Genomic DNA, 23,572 nt, shown 5'->3' with positions numbered 1-23,572 from the left:
AAGGAATTTATCCATGAAAATAATTTTTTTGAAAATATGTACGAGTATTTAGAAAAGATTGTGATTACTCTTATTTTTCTCACTCTTAGTATACTGACAGATCTTTTAGTTTATAGCAAGTACTTAACCGGTTTTTTATCTTTGTATCAGTCTATTGCAATCGCCACAAATGTGTATTATTATTGTAACCATGAAAATGTAATGTTTTGGATTTCTAAACTTAGGATCCCTTTAGAATTTTTAATTTTTTTAATACTATCATACATTTTTCAATACCAACATTTCAATTATATCTCTACATATTCAATTAATCTCTTCTATGTTTTCGAAATTCAACATATTCCATTATTATTGTTTACACATATGTTTGACCTATATACTCCATTCAAATGCATGTTCTCGGTGAATTGAATATATATTATCAAAATGTTAGAGGTCTGCGAACTAAGACTCATGTATTTCTTTCCAGCGTTCTTAATGCCAATTATGACGTAATATGCTTGACTGAGACTTGGCTTCTGCCAAGTATATTTGACTCGGAATTATTTGATAACCGTTATGTAGTGTATCGTTGTGATCGCGACTATGTGCGGTTGGGACAGGCGCTCGGCGGTGGATCACTGATTGCAGTGCGCCGCGAACTGCCGACGTGCCCCTCAACCTCTCTCCCTCCTGTCCAACGCGCAGAAATAGCGACAGCAACTCTTGCACTAGGCCCTAGTGGGCATGTTTCTAAACTACGTATATACTGTTCATACTTCGTGCAGGGCGCGGAGCAGATTAAATCTTTAAGTGACTTTTTTGAATTTATATCTGCGTTGTATACAAATTTCCCCAATGATGAATTCCTTCTATTAGGAGACTTCAACATATCACATGCCCCATGGCTTCTGCCTTTGACCGCAGACGGTGCTCTATTACTTAACGGATCCTCAATCGATGCACTTACTTCAACTCTCTCTGATTTCTTAGACTTTACTGGCTTCCGTCAATTCAACAACCAACTTAATATAAACGAACGTATTCTCGACCTGGTAATCTCGAGTAACGTGTGCACGGTAAGTGGTTGCAACACTCCACTAGTGCCAGAAGATGCACATCACCGCTCCTTAGAGTTGGCGCTGCGCATATCCCGCGAGCCTTCCCTCCAAACCCCGCGATCGCGCACGGTCCGCTCCTATCACCGCGCTGACTATGTACTGATTAATAGCGCCTTGGCAGCCGTTGACTGGACAACGACCTTAAACAGCAGTAATGTAGACTCACTCACAGCGCGTTTCTATTCTGAATTAAATAAGGTAATTGACGCACACGTACCATCCAGAACAGTTAACATAGACTCTAGATATCCTCCGTGGTACAGCTCTGCCTTAAAAAAAGTAATTAAAGAAAAACTTAAATTTCATAAAAAATACAAAATTTATAACCGTTACTCAGACTATCATACTTTCTCTCTTCTTCGAGAACGACAAAAGTGCATGCAGAAAGTATGCTATGACAATTTCATTAATATGGCCGAATCTAATATTAATACCGATCCCAAACATTTCTGGACATTTGTTAAATCTAAGCAAAAAAGCTCTGAACTACCTAACAATATGTATCTTAACTCTCAGCATGTATCGGGTGGGGAAGCTATAAGTAACTTATTCAATATACATTTCCAATCCTCCTTCGAATCCCACACCCCGTGCACCTCGTCTACCACTCGAGTATATAATCCAAACACCTCAGTACTCAATCTAAGTAATGTTAATATGGACGCTGAATTAGTTTGTAAATATCTTAAATCATTAGACCCTACCAAAGGCAGTGGGCCTGATGGTATACACCCAGTGTTTTTAAAGAATTGCGCTGGTGTTTTATGTTATCCGCTAAGTCAAATATTTAAAACCTCACTGTCTTCTGGCATTTTTCCGCAGCAATGGAAAATCTCATATGTTGTACCTATATTAAAAAAAGGAGACAAGCACAATATTGAAAATTACAGACCGATCTCTAAACTAAATGTAATGGGTAAGCTTTTTGAAAAAATTGTTTATGATCAAATTTTTCCTTGTATACGGCCACACATTATTCCGAATCAACACGGCTTCATGACCAAAAAATCAACAGAAACTAACCTTTGTGAGTTTGTTGACACAGTCCTTGTTGCTATGGATAACGGATATCAAATAGATGTAGTCTACACAGACTATTCCAAAGCCTTTGATAAAATCCCACACAGCATTTTAATTGAGAAAGTCGAAGCAATGGGTATACACGGTGACCTCCTTCGTTGGTTAGCCTCTTACCTCTACAATCGTACACAAGCTGTAACTGTTCAAGGGTTTTGCTCTAGTTTCGTGCCCGTAACCTCAGGAGTACCCCAGGGATCTCACCTTGGCCCCCTTTTATTTAATATCTTTATGAATGACGTTAGCATAATTATCCGTAATTCTCAGCTATACTTATATGCTGATGACAAAAAGATAGTCAAAATCATAAAGTCTGAGATGGATTGCATAGAACTCCAGCATGACCTTGACTCTCTGGTGAATGAATATTGTTTAAAAAATCACCTTCTTTTGAATGCAGACAAATGCAGCGTCATATCTTACTCTCGAAAGAAACACACAATATTATATCCCTACAATATTAAAAACAAACCCTTAAACAGGGTAAATGTGATTAGAGATCTTGGAGTCCTAATGGACAGTAAGCTTCTTTTTCAATCTCATATCGAGCATATTACGTCGAAGGCTTTGAAAATGCTGGGATTTATACTTAGAGTATGTTCAGTTTTCAAAAATCCACAAACATTTAAGATTCTCTACATATCTTACGTCCGAAGCCACCTAGAGTATGCATCAACAGTGTGGAACCCTCATAATTCTACATATAAATCAAACATAGAAAGAGTTCAGAAAAAGTTTTTGAAATATGTCTCTTATCGCATGCGAAATGATGAAAACAATGTGTCCATGAACTTTAAAACTCTTGATCAACGCCGAGATATCAGAGACCTAGTAATGCTATATAAGATAATCCACTATTTTATTGATAGCCCATACCTTTTACAAAATATTCATTTCAGATGTCCATTAAGAGTAACTCGATCTCCGGACACATTTTATATTCCTAAGAGCAATACTAATTATGTTGAAAATGTATTTATAAGAAGAAGCTGTAGCACTTTTAATAGATTATGCACAAATATCGATGTGTTTAACACGAGCCTCGCAGGATTCATAGCATTCCTAAGAGAGTAGCGTTCGATCGTTGCGGGAAACTTAGTAGTGTTAGTGTGTGTATTGTTTTTGTATGGGTTGAATCTGTAGTCTTTTTATTTTTTTGGAGATTTTCCTTTTCTACTAGTTAGTATTTATATTGTATTGTATTATTTATATTCATATGTTTTTCTACCAATGAATCTTCTGTGGAAACTTTACTGGTTTATGCAACTTGGTAAAAATGATTTGTATTAAAATATATTTGTATAACTGTTTGTTTCCCAAATAAAATAAAATAAAAAATAAAATAAAATCACATAGAATCACTCCCCGAATTTAGTGCACTTTACCTCCTGACCCTCTGTATACGTACATACCTCGACATTCAATTGAAAACATTTGATTGAAACTAGAAATGATTTATCATAGATTTGATTCATGCGTTATATAACAGTCGGAATTGACAATCCTGAGAGTTTATTTGACTTTTTACAAAACGAGCTTAGTGAAATTAGTCTCTGTAAATACGAGCCATCATAGTAATAATTATTAGCTGAACTAATATTAAGTAAACACGGGCATATTGATTTAGTAGAGTTCTGACTTAGAGTAAATAATACGTTTAATGAGAAAATATCGCAAACTAAACAATGACGAATGGTTATTTATTAGCTGATGAATATCGTAAAAGACGTTAAAATCATTTTATATTGAATTGAAAAAGAAACTCACCCACAAAATATATTTTTGACCATAATGCCTACCGAAGGTTTCATTTATTACTACCCTCGAGTAACTCAATAAGGCATGTTGATAATTAACCCTCAAACTACCTTATTCAAACCACGTAGAAACTTGAGACGATTTGGAAAGCGGCATAAGCTACAGTTGATTCCATGAGGACTTGTAGGCACGATATGTAATCACATATTTTTTTAATTCACCCACTTGATTCTCACTTTTGTTTTCGGTAATAAATTAAGCCAATCTTGGAAGCGGAAATTACCTCACTTCACGACAGCAGATCGAACTGTAACTCGGTAGATAGACTCGTTGTCGATGACCAATGCATTATATCAATTTTTGGTGGCAATACACACACGAACATATACGCATTTCTCAGAAATATGATGACATTACAACAATTAATATACGAAATAAATGTCAGTCCTACCCGACCGGCATTTGGCGAGGTTGATAGAGTTGCTGACTCCAGTTCCCGCAAGAAGAAAAATGAGTATAGCTAATTTATTAAAAATCTATGCAAATTACTGGTAATCCGATTAAAACGGGTTTACATGCCGTTTCCTGATAAACTATTAGTAAATTTGTAATAATATAGGAAAACGTGTTCTTGCATCTGCGTTTGTCTTGGTAATATGTATATAATGACGAAATACGAAAATGTTGGGATTTTTATGAACACGTGTTACCTAAGTACCTAAATGGTATTTTACTAAAATTTTATTGACGAGATTCTGATTATATTTGAAATATTTTCAACAATAAGTAAGTTTTTTCAATGTGCCTATCAAATAAAATACAAACATAACACTACTTACACTGGGCCACATGAGTGGGCCACCGCTGTCTCACGTGCAAGCATTCTTTCCGATAAGAGCCTGTAATCCCGTTTTTAACCGGATTACGAAACATTAGAAGAGATTTTTAATAAATTAGCAATATTTTTAATAATTTCATAATTTATCTCCGTGTATGTAGAAAGGTTCAATCCTCAGTCAAAGCATTTTAAAATAGATGTATCGTAGTAAAAAAAACCTCGTTCTTTACGGGTTGATTTTTTAATCTTAAATCTTTTTATTTCGTTTATGATTTTCAAATCATTACCTAGTAAGTACTAACCTTGTCTAAAATGTAGTTATTCCTATTTGATTTCAGAGTGATATTTACCCGTCTCTCGTTGGAACTTTTACCAAACGCAAACAATGGTACTTATATCGTTAATGTGTGACCACGGATAATATGGCATGTGTTGTGACCACTAGAATTTTAACTATGAGTATTCGAGCCTATGTCTCTAGGTGTATAAAAAATTATCCTTCTGATTACAAGTATCTTAAATCACGACTTGACAATCAGAAATAATGAAATAACATATCTATTAGTTTATGTATCTAATCATGTCCATTATTTGCACTTATGATAATAGTTGCAATGGCATCATCAGATATCAGATTTGTCTTTGCATTATATGTAAGCAAAATCTTTGAAATTGAGTACTTACTTACAAAGCATGCATAAGAAATACTGTAGAGGCCAAATTAATATTCACAAAGCATCTAAATGGGTCATTACAAAAGGATCTAAGAATGAATAGCAGAAATTAATTGGTATCATCATCAAGAATTAAATGATGAACAATTATTGCAGTTTGAGATGAGCTCAGTGCTAAATAACTGTTTTTAAATAGTAACTGAGCAATGCTTTAATAATTGAGCGTAGTAACGCAGAAAGCAGACAGTCAACACAAAAGACAGTCAGAGAAGTAAGTACATTTTTGCTAAGGGGAATTATTTGTAATTACATAACTAAACAAACTATAGTTTGGTATTTGGTCGTCGAGGGGTAAGGCTCTCGGCTAGCAATCCGAAGGTAGCGGATTCAAATCCCGTCGTGCGCAAGTAAATTTTTGTTTTCACAATTGAATAGTTCCAGAGTGGAAAATACCCCCAGTATAGCCCTGGTGTAAGGCTACCAATTAGAATCGGAATGTTGCTTGAAATGACTTTAGTCGTGTTTGGTCACCAGATCTGAATAGTCAGGTACTTTCCCACCTTCCTCATCACCAACTCCTTCCCCTCCCAACTACCTTCGACATACCCCAATTGGGGATGCCATTATATGTCTGGCTCCGGGTGGTTGATGGCAGTTGGGATTCTTGTGAGGTATTCGAATTTTAAGTGAAGTTACCACAGACGAATGATCTAATCATGTATTGTTTTGTTTCATAGTACTTTCACACAAACGAAGTATTGCATTCCGTAAGTCTAAACTAAATGTATAGGGTGCACAGTTTACCCCCTCGCTTTGCAAGCGAGTTCTCTATCGGGACCATTCCTTTAGGGATCCGTTAGGAGATTCCATGTCAATTTCAATAGAAGTTAATTGTTTCATGCTGATTGTGTTATAAAGCCAGTCCACTAATTTGTCGAGAGAAAAAACCTAGCATTCACTACCGAAAAATAAGTTATTAATCTTTTTAAAAGGGTTTTTCTTCATCATCATCAGCATCATTGGCTTTGAAGCCATGGTTGGGAATTTTGATGACCTTTCGCAGCAATTAGTTTATTAGATTTGTGCTTTACTGGATTGGCTATTTTCAGCAGAATGCATAATAACAAAATTTAATCAGAAAGAAGCCAGCCAGTAAAGAACTAATTTCTATTAAATTTGGCATGGAATATCCTTAAGGATTTAATACATCTGATAATATTATTACTCCAGCGTCTGGACGGTGTAGGCCCTGTGATTGGTCAAATTCAAATTGTGTTTAAATAAGACTTTAAAGATTAAGACACCATTTCATACTAAAATAGAATCGCCACATGTAATACGGTATTTCTTAAAAAATATCGTTTCTGCTCATACAATTTTTGGATAATATCGAAGAAAATATGTCTTAGAAAGTTCATAATCCATTGGATTAATTACATTACAGTGAAAATTATCCACAATTACGTGATTACGTTTGACGTTTGACGAAAAGAGCACGCGTTAATTCAATATGGCCGATACCTGATACGCACCGCGGCTAGGTGGCCGACAGAGCGCCCCTCTGGCGGTGAAGAAACGAATCAAATGACTGGCGCGTATATTTAAATATGCAAAATTACTTGAACATCAAGCATTTAATAATAAGATTTCTTCTGGAAGTTTAGTTCTACTTTGCAATGGCATTTTTCATTATTATTTATAATTTTTTTTTTGCTTATTAATTACATCTGATTTTATATTGACATGTTTTCTAATTTCTAAAATTTCTAAATTATTTATTTGCGATGCTTTAATCCTGAGTGAAGTATTAAGACCTGAATTTTTATCGAAAGTGTGATTCAAAAGATGATTTGCAAACTCATATTCACTATTTCCATTTAGAACCCTGAGATGTTTTTTAGTTCTGACTTCAAAGTTTCTATTGGTTCTACCTTTGTAAAATAAATTACAATCCAGCCCAATTGAGTTTATAAACTCCTGATTTTTTTGTTTGATTTTCGCAATCTATATTATTAAGAATATATTTATTCATTCTGTTATTAGTGTAAAACGCCGGTTGAATAGTACCAGGAATGTTTATATATATAATTTTAGAAGTGTCGTTATCCACAAACAGAATTCTACGCCATTGTTTATTTATATCTTAAGAACTAGGGTAAAAATACCGTTTGAAGATAATATGTTTAATTATTTTATTTAGTATTTCAACTATCAATTTATTAGAATAACCGTTATTAAATGTTATTTGTCTTATGAATATATTGTTTTATGGTTATATGCAAAAAAAAATTTCAGGTCTTAAAATACTTCACACAGGATATAAAGCATCACAAATAAATAATTTCGAAATTTTAGAAATAAGAGAACATGTTTATAAAAGTAGATGTAATTAACAAGAATTTTTTTTTATAAACTCTCTTTTAAATATTTTCCCACTTAACTGGTCTTTCATATTGTAATTCCTAATTCTTATAAACCCAGCCTACTCTTACCCCTCCCCCCTCCTTCCACTTCTTTTTTCCAATTGTAATCTATATTTAATTTTTGACTTCGGTGTATACTTCGTTCATGAAACATGTATTGGTTGTATATAATAAAGTGAAGTTAAAAAAGTTATTTGTTTTTCAATAAAATAAAGTTTAATCGGATAGCATTATTTTATCTATTTCCATTGTATATCAAAGCATACGTACATAATAAAATGTAAACATTATATTTATTTATTAATTGGACAATTTGCATGGCGCCGCTTTTGTGAGATATTACCTCAGGGGCGCTATATTGTAATAATCTACCTTTATATATAGATTTTTACTCTCCTGATGAAGGTGTATATATAATCTAACTTTAAACTTTATTAGATACAGTAACAGTTTTAGGAAAAGAATTACCACCAGTTGGAGTAAAATTCACACCTTTTAATTAAACCGACTGCTAATCACATTGCACAATTACCCTCCTTTTATCCATAAACACGGGTACAATTAATCAATATGTAATAATGTATTATTTCAGTCAACTTTGTTGTAACTATCTTTAATTGTTGTGACAAACTATACGATATTGATTCAACTTATAGACATTGACGGTTGTAACACATATTTAAGCACTGCAAGTCTCCTATGAGCAAATTATATTAGGTACCATAACAGTTAATATCAGTTGTAGACATGTAGTCAATAATAGTGTTTCATTTGAAATAATCCATCACAAATACGTAAAATTTCATTTATTCAAACAACTGTCATTCTTATTATGCCTAAATTGAGCATGTTATTATTCATTAACTCCTTCCTGTTCCGTGTTTTAACAATATATACTCACCCTCTCTCTGTGAATGACCTAATATCTATCTATCAAATGTAACTGTTGTTAATATCACTTAAACTGGGCGCAGCCCAACCAAGTGCCGCCCGCAGGGCCTAGCAGCAAAAACCCGCGGAGCGGGTTTTTAACTGCTAGTCATATATAATATCATAACTTCACAATTTCAATAACAAACTACAGTGTGTTCAATTATGTATGCCTATAGTTCCTGCATATTTTTCTGAATATGTTTTCTACAAAATGTTAAATGGCAGATTTTATAATCCGTCATAATTTCAATAACCGTTTTTTTGAAACTTTCATATAGAGGGACCCTGGTTACAGAACATAGAAAAAAACTATCGTAAACGTTATGATGATCAAAATAACTTTTATTTTATTTTGTGGAGTGGCTGCTTTCTGTAGAATTAATATGCTTAATTTATTTTAGGTCATGTCGAATGTATTGAATGTCGTTGAACACACTCTCATTCAATTAGATATCACGTGGGAAAAACATACACCGACAGTTAGGTAGGTTGGTATACCAAACTACCCACTTAATTCTGTTTTTACACAGTGGATACGTTACTTAGAATACTGCGCAAATGAATACAGTAATAATATTTTGTACAGGATTGTAGAAAATATGTACCATTGTGTATACCCCTACCTTACTCCGCCTCACAACGCCGCCCAACCGGGTGGTGACATAGTTACCCTGTCTGTGCACTCCACAGGCAGGGACACTCTTGTGAGGTGTCACATAAAAAATAAAAAATAAATAAAAATTAACGAACGCATCCGATTTCATAATTACTTTCAGACTTTCTATTGCAATAATTATATCTAAATTCGATAATTTTCTAACTAAATTCTATGTACGGAATCCACTACGCTTTATGGATCGTGACATTTCAAAACCGTGTAAAAACAGAATTTATTCTAGGGATAACATATAATGCTGAAAAGTTGAAGTTTGAGTTGAATCTTCAGAAACCGTATCCTTTGGATTTAATATTGACAAGACTTTTTTAACATAACATTTAAGATATATTTAGCCGTGCTGAATCCGATTTTCAAGAAAAATTATAAAATCGTTGAATGATGTAAAATAAATAATTTCAAATTTTTAAAACCACCCAGGCGTAGTGTATTCAATTCCTCAGCTGTCTAACTCCATCACAACACAAGCAACATGTTCAGCTTACTGTGATGGTAGTAGGAGATTTTCAAATATTGTCAGGTTATTCGTATCCCGGGAAAGTTCGTCTTTCTTTTAAAAAAAAAAATATTGTTTCAAATCGTTAAATGTAAAAAGAGTTACGGTTTTTATACGCACGTGTTGCTTTTTATACACATGTGTTGTTTTTTATACACATGTGTTGTTTTTTTATACACTTGTGTTGTTTTTTAAACACATGTGTTTTTTTTGCGTCTTTACAAATTAAGTACGAAAAAATGCCATATAATATTCAAGAAAAAATCCCATTTAAATTATCTTGTTTCTTTGATTCTGTAATTATAAAAAAATAACAAATTAATTAATGATCTGCCAAAACAGTGTTAAAAAAACATAGTTTCAACATAGGTACAACTTATAACAAATCACTTAATGATTTGTTCAGGATTACAGCACGAGGGCATTAGCATGACTATTTTAACAAAGCGCCATACTGTAAATTCTCTTTGAATACTTCTAAATGAAGTTTTTATACCAACTAATTTTAGAAAAATAAGTTAGTAATTGATAGTAAATAATGACAACATTGACATTAGGCATTAAATCCGGGTCTCTGGGAATACCACCAAAATATAAATTCCATGGTTGAAATCAATTTTATAACCACCGACGATTGTGATTTAAGCCATCATTTTATTTCTAATTTTGGACTTAATGTCACCCTATTACCTTATCCAATTCGGTTGGATCTATAATTAGTAATGGATGTTATTGTAAACTTGCGCATTATTTCGTTAAATTAATGAGAACTCGTAATGCAAATTGCCTACAATTCTGAGGACAAGTTATAAAAAAATTGTTTCTGGTTGGTGCAATTTTTGACCAAAAAACTTAACTGCGAGCATAAATTTATTATATTTTACATTATTATAATATTCTCCAAATGGCATTCTGACATTTTGAAAACACATACCTGTGTAATTAATAGTAATGTGTGTATGGGGTGATAAGTAGTAAAATACGAAGTTCTTAATTTGTGATAACGCATAATATAGTGAAGTACCTACCTACTTTCTTGGATAATTTTTCTTCATATAATATCGATCCTGATATCGATCGTTCGAAACCTTTCAAGCCTCAAAATGAAAACTTTATAGGAGACGGTAAAAACTAATAGGATCCTATTTACGGATTCGTTAAAGTAATTAAGAGATCTTGAAGTTTACAATTTTAACTTAAAATATTGTTATTCTATTTTTCACTTACAGTTTTCTCTAAATTTTTAAATTTACGCCATAAATATAATTTTTAGTTTCAAAAATGTCAAAATTACTTTACCATGTTGTACTTTGAAGACTATTCCATATAAAACTACTGAAAAGTAACATTCCCAAAAATGTGGCTTGAAGGGTTTTACCAAACCACAGTCAATATATGTATGTTCTATTTGTAAATGCGTTCTTCAAAATCAAAGGAGCTGGATTTGACTGTCGGTTTATCGGAGGGAATAAACGGAACAGTTTTGAGAATGGTTGAAGAATTAAAATTGTTATTTATTGATCAATGACATAAAAATACTTAACACTCAATGACAACTTTGTTGGGCTTATACTTATCGCAGTCCAAACTAACTCAGGGTAAAGCCTCAAGCAAAAGTGATAATGAATACTTCAAAGATTTCTCAAGGGAAAACCCACAAAAATATTGATACATCCTGGACAATTAAGTATTGGAAACAGAGTGAAGATACATAATTATTAATGAAAGGGAAGATATAAACGAAATAACAGAAAAGAGCAGACGAGAATAAAATAAAACAGAAGTGATAGACCTCCTCGTGTACGAAAACTAAACCGATGATTTGGCATTACGAAACGTGTCCTGTTCACTGTAAGACTTTTGGTTCACTCAACTGTTAAACTTGGACTAGAACCGGTTTCTTTATTTAGAATAAGACCTTGTAACTCATTGTATGGAAATCACCTGACAATCAATAAGTACCTGTACGCTTTTTATTCATTTAAGCGCTAGGAAAAAGATTATTTTTAAATCACTTGGGATAATTCACTCGGGATAATGAGAACGATCCCCACCAGATATTCCCGAAGCCTACTAAAAGAAAAATAACAGTCGATGCCAAAATGAATGAATTCATTACACACAAAAAACTAGAAACAATTACTAAATTCAAACGTGAAATAATGAATGAATTAATGGATTACTGTACAACATAATATAAGTAGATGTGACTATTAGTTTACTTTCAACCTAACATCTATAATACAATCTTGATGAACTTAACATCCACAATTATTATTAAAATATATTTTTTATTAGTTGTAATATTCATTCTAATGTATAGGATTAACCTAGATTTTCTATTTTTTGTTGTTGTTTTCATTAGAAAAAAATATTCTTTCAACCTGTTAAATCAACTCGACTCCACCATCTTTTCCACAGTGACAATCATAGCACTAACTATTTGTATCATTCACCGTTGGCGCGTTTTCACCGCACTGCCAACACGTATACAGACCTTTTTGATATTTTCAAAACCTCACCGTCTTGCATCAAGGCAAAAATACTTGGTTATGAATGTAATTGATATGTTTGTGAAATGTTAAATGTCTGTTTGTACTGCATCATACTGACTGTTGTGTTCTTCTTTATGTGTAACATATATATGGTGTTCTATACATATACATTCCACATATATACATATATGTGAAATGTATATGTATAGCATCAATAAAAACTGCTTGTGGATGTATTATTTTAATGAAAAATGCTATTTCTAATTGTCAAGTCTCTGACAGCCCTGAACTGTGTACTTATAATCCCATGTTTCACATTACTGTAAAAGCCTTTTATGGCGTTTAATAAATAAATAAATAAATAAATAAATAAACCTTAAAAGGTACATAAAAAAGCATTTTACCTTAGTATTTTAAGTACTATTTTTGTATACATTTATAAACCTTCTACGTCTGTTTCGACACAGTTATTTCCTGGTGACACAGTCGTCAAAAAAACACTGGCAATCAAACTTTATAACGATAAATATATAAAGAATTTCAAAAATATATATATTACGGATCATTTTCAAGCTCAAAGATTTTGATGAGATTCCAAGGCAACAAGCGATCGCTTTGCGCTATGTTTTGGATTCTTTCTAACGACTGGAATAAATTGTATACCAACATAAACAAAGAGAGAAGCAGCTATTATTATTGACATAATATGAAAATATAAGGAAACATGTAAGCCAAACCAAAAACTTCGCTAGGCTATTTGTTCTTTGCTTCACACTTGTGCAATATCAGGAAAGCGGGAGGTGTAAGATTGGCACAAATCTTTGTATTAGGCTACACAAGACGATTTGCCCGAGGCTCACATTTCAATGAATTTATAAAGGTAATACATATTTTTTTAGAGCGATCCCTGCGGATGTAAGTTACTTATATTAGTTATTACTTTACCATTAAAATATTTTATGTAAAACGGTTTTAAAATTTTATAAAACCTTTTTCAACTACAAAATTCGTAACATCCCAAGAGATTCCTCTAGAAACATCTGAGAATTTAGTAATACATTCATAGAAATAATTAACATAAACCCCACTGAAAGAACATTTTTCTATGCCTGCTAGGGCAAATTTGACCATAGGTCCGTCCATTACGCCGGGTCGCGCGCCGAATATTGATTTTACACGACTTCATCACTTGCGTCTTCCTAATTTATTTTAGAGATCAGCTAGGGAAAATTCAACCGTAGGTCTGTTCAATACACAGGGCCAAGCGTCGCATATTTGTGTGCACGACTTCTTCACTTCCGTCCTTAATATCCCGACATTATTTTAGGGTATTGTCTCGTCTAGAGTTAGCAAGATGAAAACATACCTTGAGCCGCGATGCAGGAGATGAATACCATCAGTACCACGCAGCATCCAAAGATTCGGTCCATCATCGTAGAGTTTTTGAAAATATTATAACAGCAACAACTGGTTGCCTCTCTCCTGTCAACAAAAACAATGGTGTCAATTAAATATGTATTTGATAGCCTAATAAATTATATTTAATTAATAGAAACTTGGTTATTTATTGACTTAATTCAGTACCGTTATAGAGAGTTTATAATTGTGCTTTTATAATTTTAGGTTAAATAATAATAAAACCATATGTTCAAGTCTTCGTAAAATTAGTGTTGAGGTGCGATTTTTTAAAATTAAATCCACACTCCGTTTGCAAAAGCTTGTAAATATGATTTTATTAATTTATTTTTTAGTTGCTTTCGCTGTTTATTATACATGATTTAGGTATAAAATATTATATAAGTTTAAATTTAATTTTTTTCACAGCCTTCCTGACTATGGTTCCCTTTTCGTGCCTGTAGTTTTTAAACGTTTGTATTTAGTAAATTATTATAACCAATAAATAGTCGCCTGCAATATTAATACAAATTGAAAATAACTCCCGAGCATAAAAACCTTGTCATATAAACATTAGTTCATCAAAAAAATAATAATAATATTTGACAAGTCAAAATATTTCACCAACAAATATAGATATACGAGGTCTCGACGCCATCTAGTGGGAAATTTAGCACTAACAAAGATTTTCCAGTTGTTCCGGGGTTCAATTCCCGTCGGCGGCATTTATTTTTACCAGGGAGATATTTTTAATTTGTATTGATTTTACAGGCGACTAATTATTGCTTATAATAATTTATTATCCTTTGTGTTATGCATAAAAACCTTGTCTTATAAACATTAATTTATCATCAAAAAAATAATCAGTTTGTTATTTTTATAAGCAATAATTGTTCGCCTGAAACACTCATCCACATTGAAAAAATCTCCTGATAAAAAATTATTGCTTATAAAAATAATTGTTATCCTTTGTGCTATGCATAAATAAAATCTTGTCTTAAAAACATTAATTTATCAAAAAAATAATAATCAGTTTGTATTTAGTTTCAAGTTGTCTTTACATCGTCTTCATTATGTTTGAAAGTTGAATATCATTTTGTTCTTCAACCATGTTTTTACTTTTGTTTTAATTATTTTTGATTATTAGCAGCTTTTTGGTTTTATCTTGTTATGTAGTTGTATAGTTTATTTTTACAGTAAATGGCCGTCGTACAAAACGTTTACAAAAGTTGTGTCTGTAGCTGTAAAGTTTTGAATTCATTATTCAATTTAATATTATCAATAAAGGTGGGTTTCGTTTTGTTTTATATAGACAATATTAGGTGAGTAATTTCGGAGTAAGAAACTCTCCTGAAAAGATCTTTGAAAAAGTTTTTAAATCTTATTATTAATTAATAATCCTTTTTAAATATGTCTACGAATATTAATGTTATTTTATTTTTTATTGTGACACCTCACAAGAGCGCCCCTGTCCTTAAGCTGCTGCCACACGCAAAGCTCACATCAAAAGTTAATGTACAGCGCATCATCTTTTCTACCGACACACGACGCTATCAAATATTTCTTCCTATGGTAGGAGAGGGGGTCAGTTGAATTCGAGAGCGGCCGAGGAACATAATTTCATCTGTCAAAGTGACAACTTTACTTACTGACAGCTTGAGCACGTTTTCGAAATGGATGATACTTGTCGCCTATTGCTGGATCTGTTGGACAGCTCATCCTCAGATGATGATGCCGCCAACTATATAATTATAAATGCTATTTATAAACTTTTTAGATTTTAAACAATCTGCGCGTAAATAGCGCATTTTCATATAACCTGACATAACCTCTCCGTCGAATCAGGAAATTCGCAGTTCGCACGCCGATCGACGAAAGCGACATATAATAAATTATTGTAAAATAAACTTTCGTCCAAGCCGTCCAACTTTTATCAAAAAACCGAATGATATTACCATATAAACATACTGAGATTAAAAATATGAATAACTTTGAAAGGGCGAAAATTTGTTTACCTCAAATTCAAATATTGATTATATTTATATTTTAAATATATGTTAAGTATGTTTGCCAAATAAAGTTTTTTTTTATGTTTCTAAATGTACTAGCACACATGAGACGATATGAGCTAACATAATAAATAAGAAATGCATTATTAGGCTGCTTATGTCATGGCTGTCAAAGGGAACACGGAACTTAGTTGGTAGCTCCGTAATTAAAATGACCCCCTCTCCTTTTTACGGCGGAGAGGGGGACGCATAACTTTTCAAATATCGCGTCGGGAGCGGTTACGTAAAATAAATTCGGTTAGCGAAGTTCAGAACCACACTTATAGCGCGTTATCTTTTTACGTGTGTCGGGTCTGTATGGGATTGTATGGCGAGCGCTATTGTGCTTTATATTATCTGTTGATGTGAGCTTTGCGTGTGGCAGCACCATTATAGTGTAAAGACAGGTGAACTATGTCGCCACCCGTTTGGGCAGCGTTGTGAAGAGGGTTCAGATAGGGGCTGTAGGAAGGTGTTTATTAATGAAAGTCTTGAAGAGGCCCGGATAATTATGAAGGAGGAAAAATAGATGCTAGTAACTAGTTTCGCATACGAGCCGACTTTCACAAAAACGAGTCAAATAAACAACCCGTTCTCATGAAGTCAACATCAGCTGTGAACAGGTGTTCGTTGAGTTTCACGCATTTGCACCGGTGCACTGGGAATCAATGCTGCAAGCTTCTAAGAGCAGGCTGCATTAAAATACCTGAAGTACGTATTCAGCATGCCAACATCGCGTCTGTGCATGAGAGGAGACAATCGGTATGTTAACAACGGATTATTATCAATCGAGTTGTCAATTGTCAGACGGACTCCTTTGCACAGAATCAAGTAGGTTTATCAATTCTTGTGGGGCTTCAGCCCAGAGGTGGCTCCCAAATTCAATTGTTGGGCGTAATTGATATTTGTACAGAGTTCGCAGCTGGTCACTATTGTAGATTCTGCTCGCACTTATCAAGACGCCCAGTTTAAAACAAAACATTATTTTTTAAACCGCTAATTTATTTGATTTTATTCACCAACCGGTTTAGCTTAAGGTGAAGCTTAATGCTAAATCACTATTTTGATTAATCTTTATAACGAATTGGCGTACATTATGAATACCAAAAAATATGCTTTAGATAAATTGAAGGATTTCCCATCGTTTCGCTTGAGTAGAATACAAATGAAAGATAAATTACTCAATAAAAAATATAAATGTAAACTACTAAAAAATTATTTCTTTTCAATAGAAATGTATGAACGCGTAAAGGAAACAACTTTATAAACATACAGTTTTATAGCTAAGATTATCTGTGACAGTTTCACTTGATTAACTTTTTTGCTTTCTTATAAAATTATTTACAAAATAAATAAAAACCAGTTTTGTACTTAAAATCGCAAATTTCTAGGCTCCGTTTGTCAAGCGATTTTAATTCGTATTACCAACAATATAAGGTATACCAAAAATATACACATTTTTGGCTTGTAGCTTCCTCTTAAGCTTCATCGGGGTAAAAATTTAAACCAGTAAACTAAATTTATAGTTAGTTATATTTATTTATAGTTTTATTTGAATACAACAGCTTTTGCCCTGATGAAGCTTGAACCAAGCGAAACTGATTGGTTAAAAAATTTAAATAAGTTAAAAACAAAGTGCTTGTTTTATTTAATAATGTGTTTGTTTTATTCAATATAATATACACCAAACCAAAAACTGATTTATTTCCACGAAATCAGTTTTTTGATATATATTGAAACATGAAAAATTGAAATTTCAAATCGCTGTATTTTTTAATTTATGTTCTTGTTATTTTAAATTTTGTTTCTTGCATACATTATTTTTTAATGTAATTTATTTTTTATTATTTCTTTATCATGTTTCAAAACTGTCTGTCATTAAAATTGTACCACCTACATGTAAAAGCCCTCTGGGCGTTAAATAATTAAAATAATTACATCAAATATCATCATACCTAAAGGCTCTTCAATTTCGTTCAAGAGAGTTTTTCTTATTCATACAGATTTCACAGCTTTAGTAAATATCTCTTATACATTGTAAGAGTTAGGGTACAGCAAAAGGAAACAGTGGATAATCACATAACATAATATTAATATTATAACTTTAATATTAATGGATTAGGGTTTGAATTCTACGCCATCAAATAATAATTTCATTGTGTGTCCTTCAATTAAATACTGGAAATAATTTCATGTGTGTCCTTCAATTAAATACTGGAAAAAATTTAGACAACTCTGGAAGTTACTACCTACTAATAATATTCATAAATATGCAAAATTTCACGGTGTTTAATAAATGATGTTGTCAAGAAAAATCTTTGCCCAGTCAAATAAAAATGAAGGTCATAATATTGTTGTTTATCAAAACGTATCAACGTCAGCATATAAATCAAGCATTTTTATTTATAAATTAATTTTCAATGAATATTTATATTTGTTTTTGTCGCTAGCTTACGAGTACCCGGCAATGCTCGGGGTAATGAGTGGTTTGGAGTAATGTTTTGAGTAGAATGGTACTACTATAAAAACTACATGATATCCACCTTTATATTCCAGTGCAAAAATGATGTGTTACGTCTTCCTCGGGTGTCCCTCACTTTTTTTATATCATTCATTACCATTACTGTATACCTCATTGTTACTACTATTAAAAAGCTACATCTTAGCGACTTTTATTCGAATCTCTCGCAGTGCAGAGATAATGCGAATTCTCCCCTGGGCGTCCCCGACTTCTTATACCATTCAAACCGCTCTCTAAACACTCCTGACACTAATAAGAACAAACTTTTAAATTTTCAGCGAAATCGGTCCAGTTGTTTTTCAGTCTATACGGGACTAACAAACAAACAAACAAACAAACATTCATTTATACATAAGTATATATATAGATAAGAAATGAACTAATAAAATTAATAAACATCATAATTTCGGTTGTCTTTTGATGGAATATATTTCTGCTTAATGAACTCAAATTGGCTTTGAAATTTTCAAAACTGGAACTGAGGATTGTGTGAAATCAGACTAGCAATAATGTAGGTAGGTACCTACCTGTTTATATTACGAAGTATTTTGTTAATAATTCTATTTTTGAAATGTGTATATCTTTTTTTTAAATTTTTGACATATGATTTGTCAAGTTTAATAACGGTATCACAACCTAGACAAAAATCATGTAAAAATACATTTCTCCTTGAAAATCTTAGCTTCATGTGATACATGATTTAAGCTAACTAAAATTATAGATACAGTGGTAGGTACACATGCATCATAGAATAAATAAAACACCATGTATCTATTCTTTATTCCGTGATTCAGTGATACACAAGAACAATGGACCTTTAAAGAACTTGTTTACAAAAATATGTTTTTAGATAAATGCTTTGTAATTCTATGGGAACAAAATTTTAATGTTCTAATTTAGTTAGATACATTTATAATAGAATAGCTGTGGTCAACACTTATTATGCTGACCGAATGGACCAATGGTATTATAATTCATAATATCCGTATTTGTACTATAGAATTATCTACTACCTATACATGCAGCTTCGTTGCAATTTGAGCAATACTCTTTTAAATAATGGAAAAAATTATTATTTTAACTCTTTCTCATTTACAATTAAAAAAAAACTGAACAGTCTGCAATGCGAACAAACTGTCATCTCTGGTGTCGTGGACTTTGCAAGACATTCCTTTCTACATTTTCAAAATTTCTTTTGTAGGTTAAAATGTTGTTTTGGTAAAGTTGTCGAATTCCGTTTCATGCAAGGGCTCTCAAAAAACACTTGATTTCAACTTTTTTCAGGAAACAGGTTTTTTGGTTCTTAGTTTGAGTTATTTTTAATAATTTATGCGTATTTTCTAACCTGATTTTATTGATTGCGAAAAATGGAACTGTTTAGCATCTTTTACCATCTCCCCCGACATAAATAGTTGTTTCTTGTAGTAATTAAGTTACTAAACGAAGTACTATTTTTTTTCGGTATTCGACTAGTTTTTCATTTTCTCAATGTTGTTCACCATTCAAGGGTATTCTAGACTATATTTTCAAATTATACAGACAGATCCCTTTTCATCTCAAAAAGTTACAGCCTTAATAAATTCTATAAAATCAATTAAGTTTTTATTTTCTATCGTTTACAAATTGTTGTTTTATAAAATAACATATATTTGCATTTTGTGACGGTCGACATTAGTGTTAGTCAATTTGACAAACTATTAGGACGGGTTGTTTCGGAGAATTTGAACAATTCATCAAATTTCAACGTTAATTTTCAAGTTCTGTGAAAGATTTTTTCAAGTTCTGTTTTTATTTCAGTTTTGTCAAGCAACTAGCCTACAATGATATAATAACAGAACTTGAATATGACTTTCACAGAACCCGAAAATGAACGTTGAAATTTGATGATTTGTTCAAATTCTCCGAAACAACCCGTCCTTAGTCTTTACAAATATGATTAGTCTTCTAGGATTAAATCGCATGATTTTCGGTGTTCAGTTATCGATGAAGCTGTCCGTATTTATACAAAACCCAAGATGTTATCGCGATATAATATCTGATACAAAAAACCGCGTGGAATAATGCGTTTATTATTTTACCGCTATCCAAATTAGCCATTTAAAAAGTTTTATTCGTTTGTGAGAGTATTAGACATTAAAAACGTATCATAAGAATAACTTGTGTATCTATTAGGTATATACACAGTCGATACGTAATAGATACACAAGCTATTCTAATAAAAGTTGAATCATTAGAATAACTAGTGTTTCTATTAGGTATTTACACAGTCAATACCTAATAGATACTCAAGCTATTATAATAAAAGTTTCATCATTATAATAACTTGTGTTTCTTTTAGGTATTTATACAGTAAGTTTTTATTACAGTATGACCAATAACAAAACTTATAAGATATACCTAATGCATGTAATATTTAATCATTGATGACAATATTAAACTCTCAAATGAATGATGTAAAACAGAAAAGATAGAAAAATATTCCGACGCCCTTAAGAATTGAATCCAGGACCTCTTCCTTGCCGGGGAAGTGCTCTGACCACTGAGCTAATTCGACCTATTAACTTGAGTCATTTTAAACTGAATTATACTTCTACTTAGAGCTATCAACATTATCTTCATTTTTGTAACGAAAATTTTTGCCTACTTTCTTTATGTAAGATCGAATTAGCTCAGTGGTCAGAGCACTTCACCTGCAAGGAAGAGGCCCCTGGTTCATTTCTTAGACGCGACTGAATGTCTTCTTGTTACAATTTGAGGTTACAGTTATTAATTTATTCCACTATAAACATATGTTTCTTCGGTATTAACTATATAACATATTTTAATCATTTTGTTTTAGAAAAGTTTTATATTTTTGTGAACATTTATTATTTTTTTTAATATTTCACTATAGTTAACTTAAACATAAATAAATTATTAGATATTGATAAGTGGGGGGTAGTGGGGTGGAGATTTGGAGATTAGGAAGGGGGAGTGGCAGGAGTCAAAAAAATGATAACATGATTAAAAATTGTGATTAACAGTGTGCTATTATTTTTAGATTTTTTATGCTTTCTTCTGATTTTTCCAAGGCAAATTTAAAATATTATTTAATATTAGAGTGTTTTATTTTTTTTTTCTTTTTTCGACCTGTTTCCAACAAATGATTGGCAAACTCAGAAAAATTATTACTCCTTACACAGTTCATATTTCTTGATCCTCGTGTTATACGAATATGTATATTGAAAACGGTAGCGAAATATTAAAAAAAATATGCAAATAGTTTTCTAAACTAAAAAGATTCTAAATTATTTATAATTTTTATGATCATAACGGGGATAACTAATCAAGTTTTAAGCTGTATTTCATAAAATAATGAGTTATTGTTATTGCATAACATGATCAAATTAATAAATAGGTATCTACCTACTAATAGTTTAGTCTTGGTGTAGGTAACCAAATACAATAACATTAAATAATATTCTGTCAGTTTTCGTAAATAAGACGACATAATAGCTTTATTAAAACTGCAGTTCAACATTTTTTTAATCGAGTCAACAAACGTCGAAGAATCACGTTTGGTCAATCAACGGACGTCACGAGAAATCCCCAATTATTATGTACATCATAATATGACAATTCCGAATAAATAACAATATAAACACAACACTTACTAGATGCATAAAAAAACTGTAAATTATTTCAAATTTAAAATCACAATACCTGAGATAACTAAAGCACAAATGAAACAAACTCTAACTTGTCACAAAAACACTAAATAGCAACCGCGAACATTTACTAATTTGAATTTGCTATTTCTGCAATCGACTTAACACAAGTTAACACCTCGCGCTGCGGCTAGTCAATGGTTCTCTCCTCGACTTAACAATATTTTTATACACATTAAAAAAATGCTGGCGAATTAACGCAGATGGGGGGAGGTGAGGTGTGCGGGGGCAGAGTGACCACACGGCGAGGACACCGGCGAGACAGCCGGACCAAGGAATGCCTGAATGACGCAACGCGATGCACCCCAATGTCAAACTCATCGGTCACTCAGGAGTCAAGGTCCTGCTACCGAATTTCTGTTTCTTTGAATTCTGACTCAAAAGATTACATTTATTAAACCATAAAAAATAAATTAATGCTCATTTGTTACGTTGTCATCGATTTGTTAAATTGCAAACACAACATTTATTTAAAAAAAATTATAATCTTTCGTTACCCATTAAGGAAATAATATCTTCCACAATAGTAGAATTTGTTTGTTGCGGAGGTCTTATATAAATATTATAATATATGACAAATTTATAAATATTTAAAACCCAAAACAAATCAGGAGTAGGTAAATTATTTTTACAAAGTGTAATTATTTCCAAATCTTCAAATAACTAGTAAATACTTACATAAGTAATATAATATACAATACATCCTTTATCAGAGCCACAGAAGGTTCTTTTTCGGATAAGGTATGAGATTGAGAATGCCCTTATGTATAATATTTATAAAAAACATACGAAAAATTAATGTAACTCATATTTACAAAAAATAAAAAAAAACAGTTTAAAAAGTTTCAACAGAGCTTTTCGCAATTCTCATAATAAACACAAAGTTAACGTTTGTATTTTAAATCATCATCTAGAGTGGAAGATATTATCAAAATCGTTACTAGATGTGCTTATTGATCAGATCTGAACAGCCAGCTTTGTATAATTTTCAGGGTAATTATGTACCACTGTGACATCTATGAAAGCTAAATTATATTATTTATGAAAGTTTCGCGCCTCTGCTAATTGCTTGATTAAATTCTGTCAGCAAAGACGATCTCTGTTTTGCGGCCTTTTGAATTTGAATGTCAACAGTCTTTTGTTATAAAAAGGTGGTCTTTGCTTAAAAACACCGTTCTTATTCATAAACAATCAAAGGTTTCACCTCTCCGAAATAACCACGGGAACTAGTACCAGTACCCAGAGTAGTTATTAAAAAGTGCTTAATCATACCTGTGAAATTGGAAGTTTATTGTCAAATAAAAAGTGATTCAGTTTACTCTCAAGAATCTGAGTTTATTATTCTAAGGACCCCAATTTATAACAATCAATCAATCTTGATCTGCTCATCACCTTCCTCTCCCCACTCCCATGAGATTCACAATATGCAGG

The 23,572-nt window shown here is 32.1% G+C and overlaps 1 protein-coding gene across 2 annotated transcripts in view; it reads right to left on the bottom strand.

Moving 5' to 3' along the window:
- The window catches only part of LOC149417504 (venom protease), a 42,324-nt gene extending 20,043 nt beyond the window's left edge, over positions 1 to 22,281 (bottom strand). For both annotated transcript variants that reach the window (XM_089640051.1, XM_089640052.1), the window contains exons 1-2: positions 22,137 to 22,281; positions 13,837 to 13,952 (exon numbers count right to left, since the gene is read on the bottom strand). In XM_089640051.1, the coding sequence (XP_089496177.1) occupies positions 13,837 to 13,903 (67 nt within the window). In that variant the 5' untranslated portion in view covers positions 13,904 to 13,952; positions 22,137 to 22,281. The remainder of the gene's footprint in view (positions 1 to 13,836; positions 13,953 to 22,136) is intronic.
- Between the last annotated feature and the right edge of the window lie 1,291 nt (positions 22,282 to 23,572).

The sequence above is a fragment of the Hesperophylax consimilis genome, chromosome 15 (assembly GCF_061612785.1).
Source record: "Hesperophylax consimilis isolate HC1 chromosome 15, BYU_Hcon_1.0, whole genome shotgun sequence".
NCBI classification, from domain to species: domain Eukaryota; kingdom Metazoa; phylum Arthropoda; class Insecta; order Trichoptera; family Limnephilidae; genus Hesperophylax; species Hesperophylax consimilis.
The sequence above is the reverse complement of the archived record's forward strand: the minus strand, read 5'-3'. Positions and strand labels throughout refer to the sequence as shown.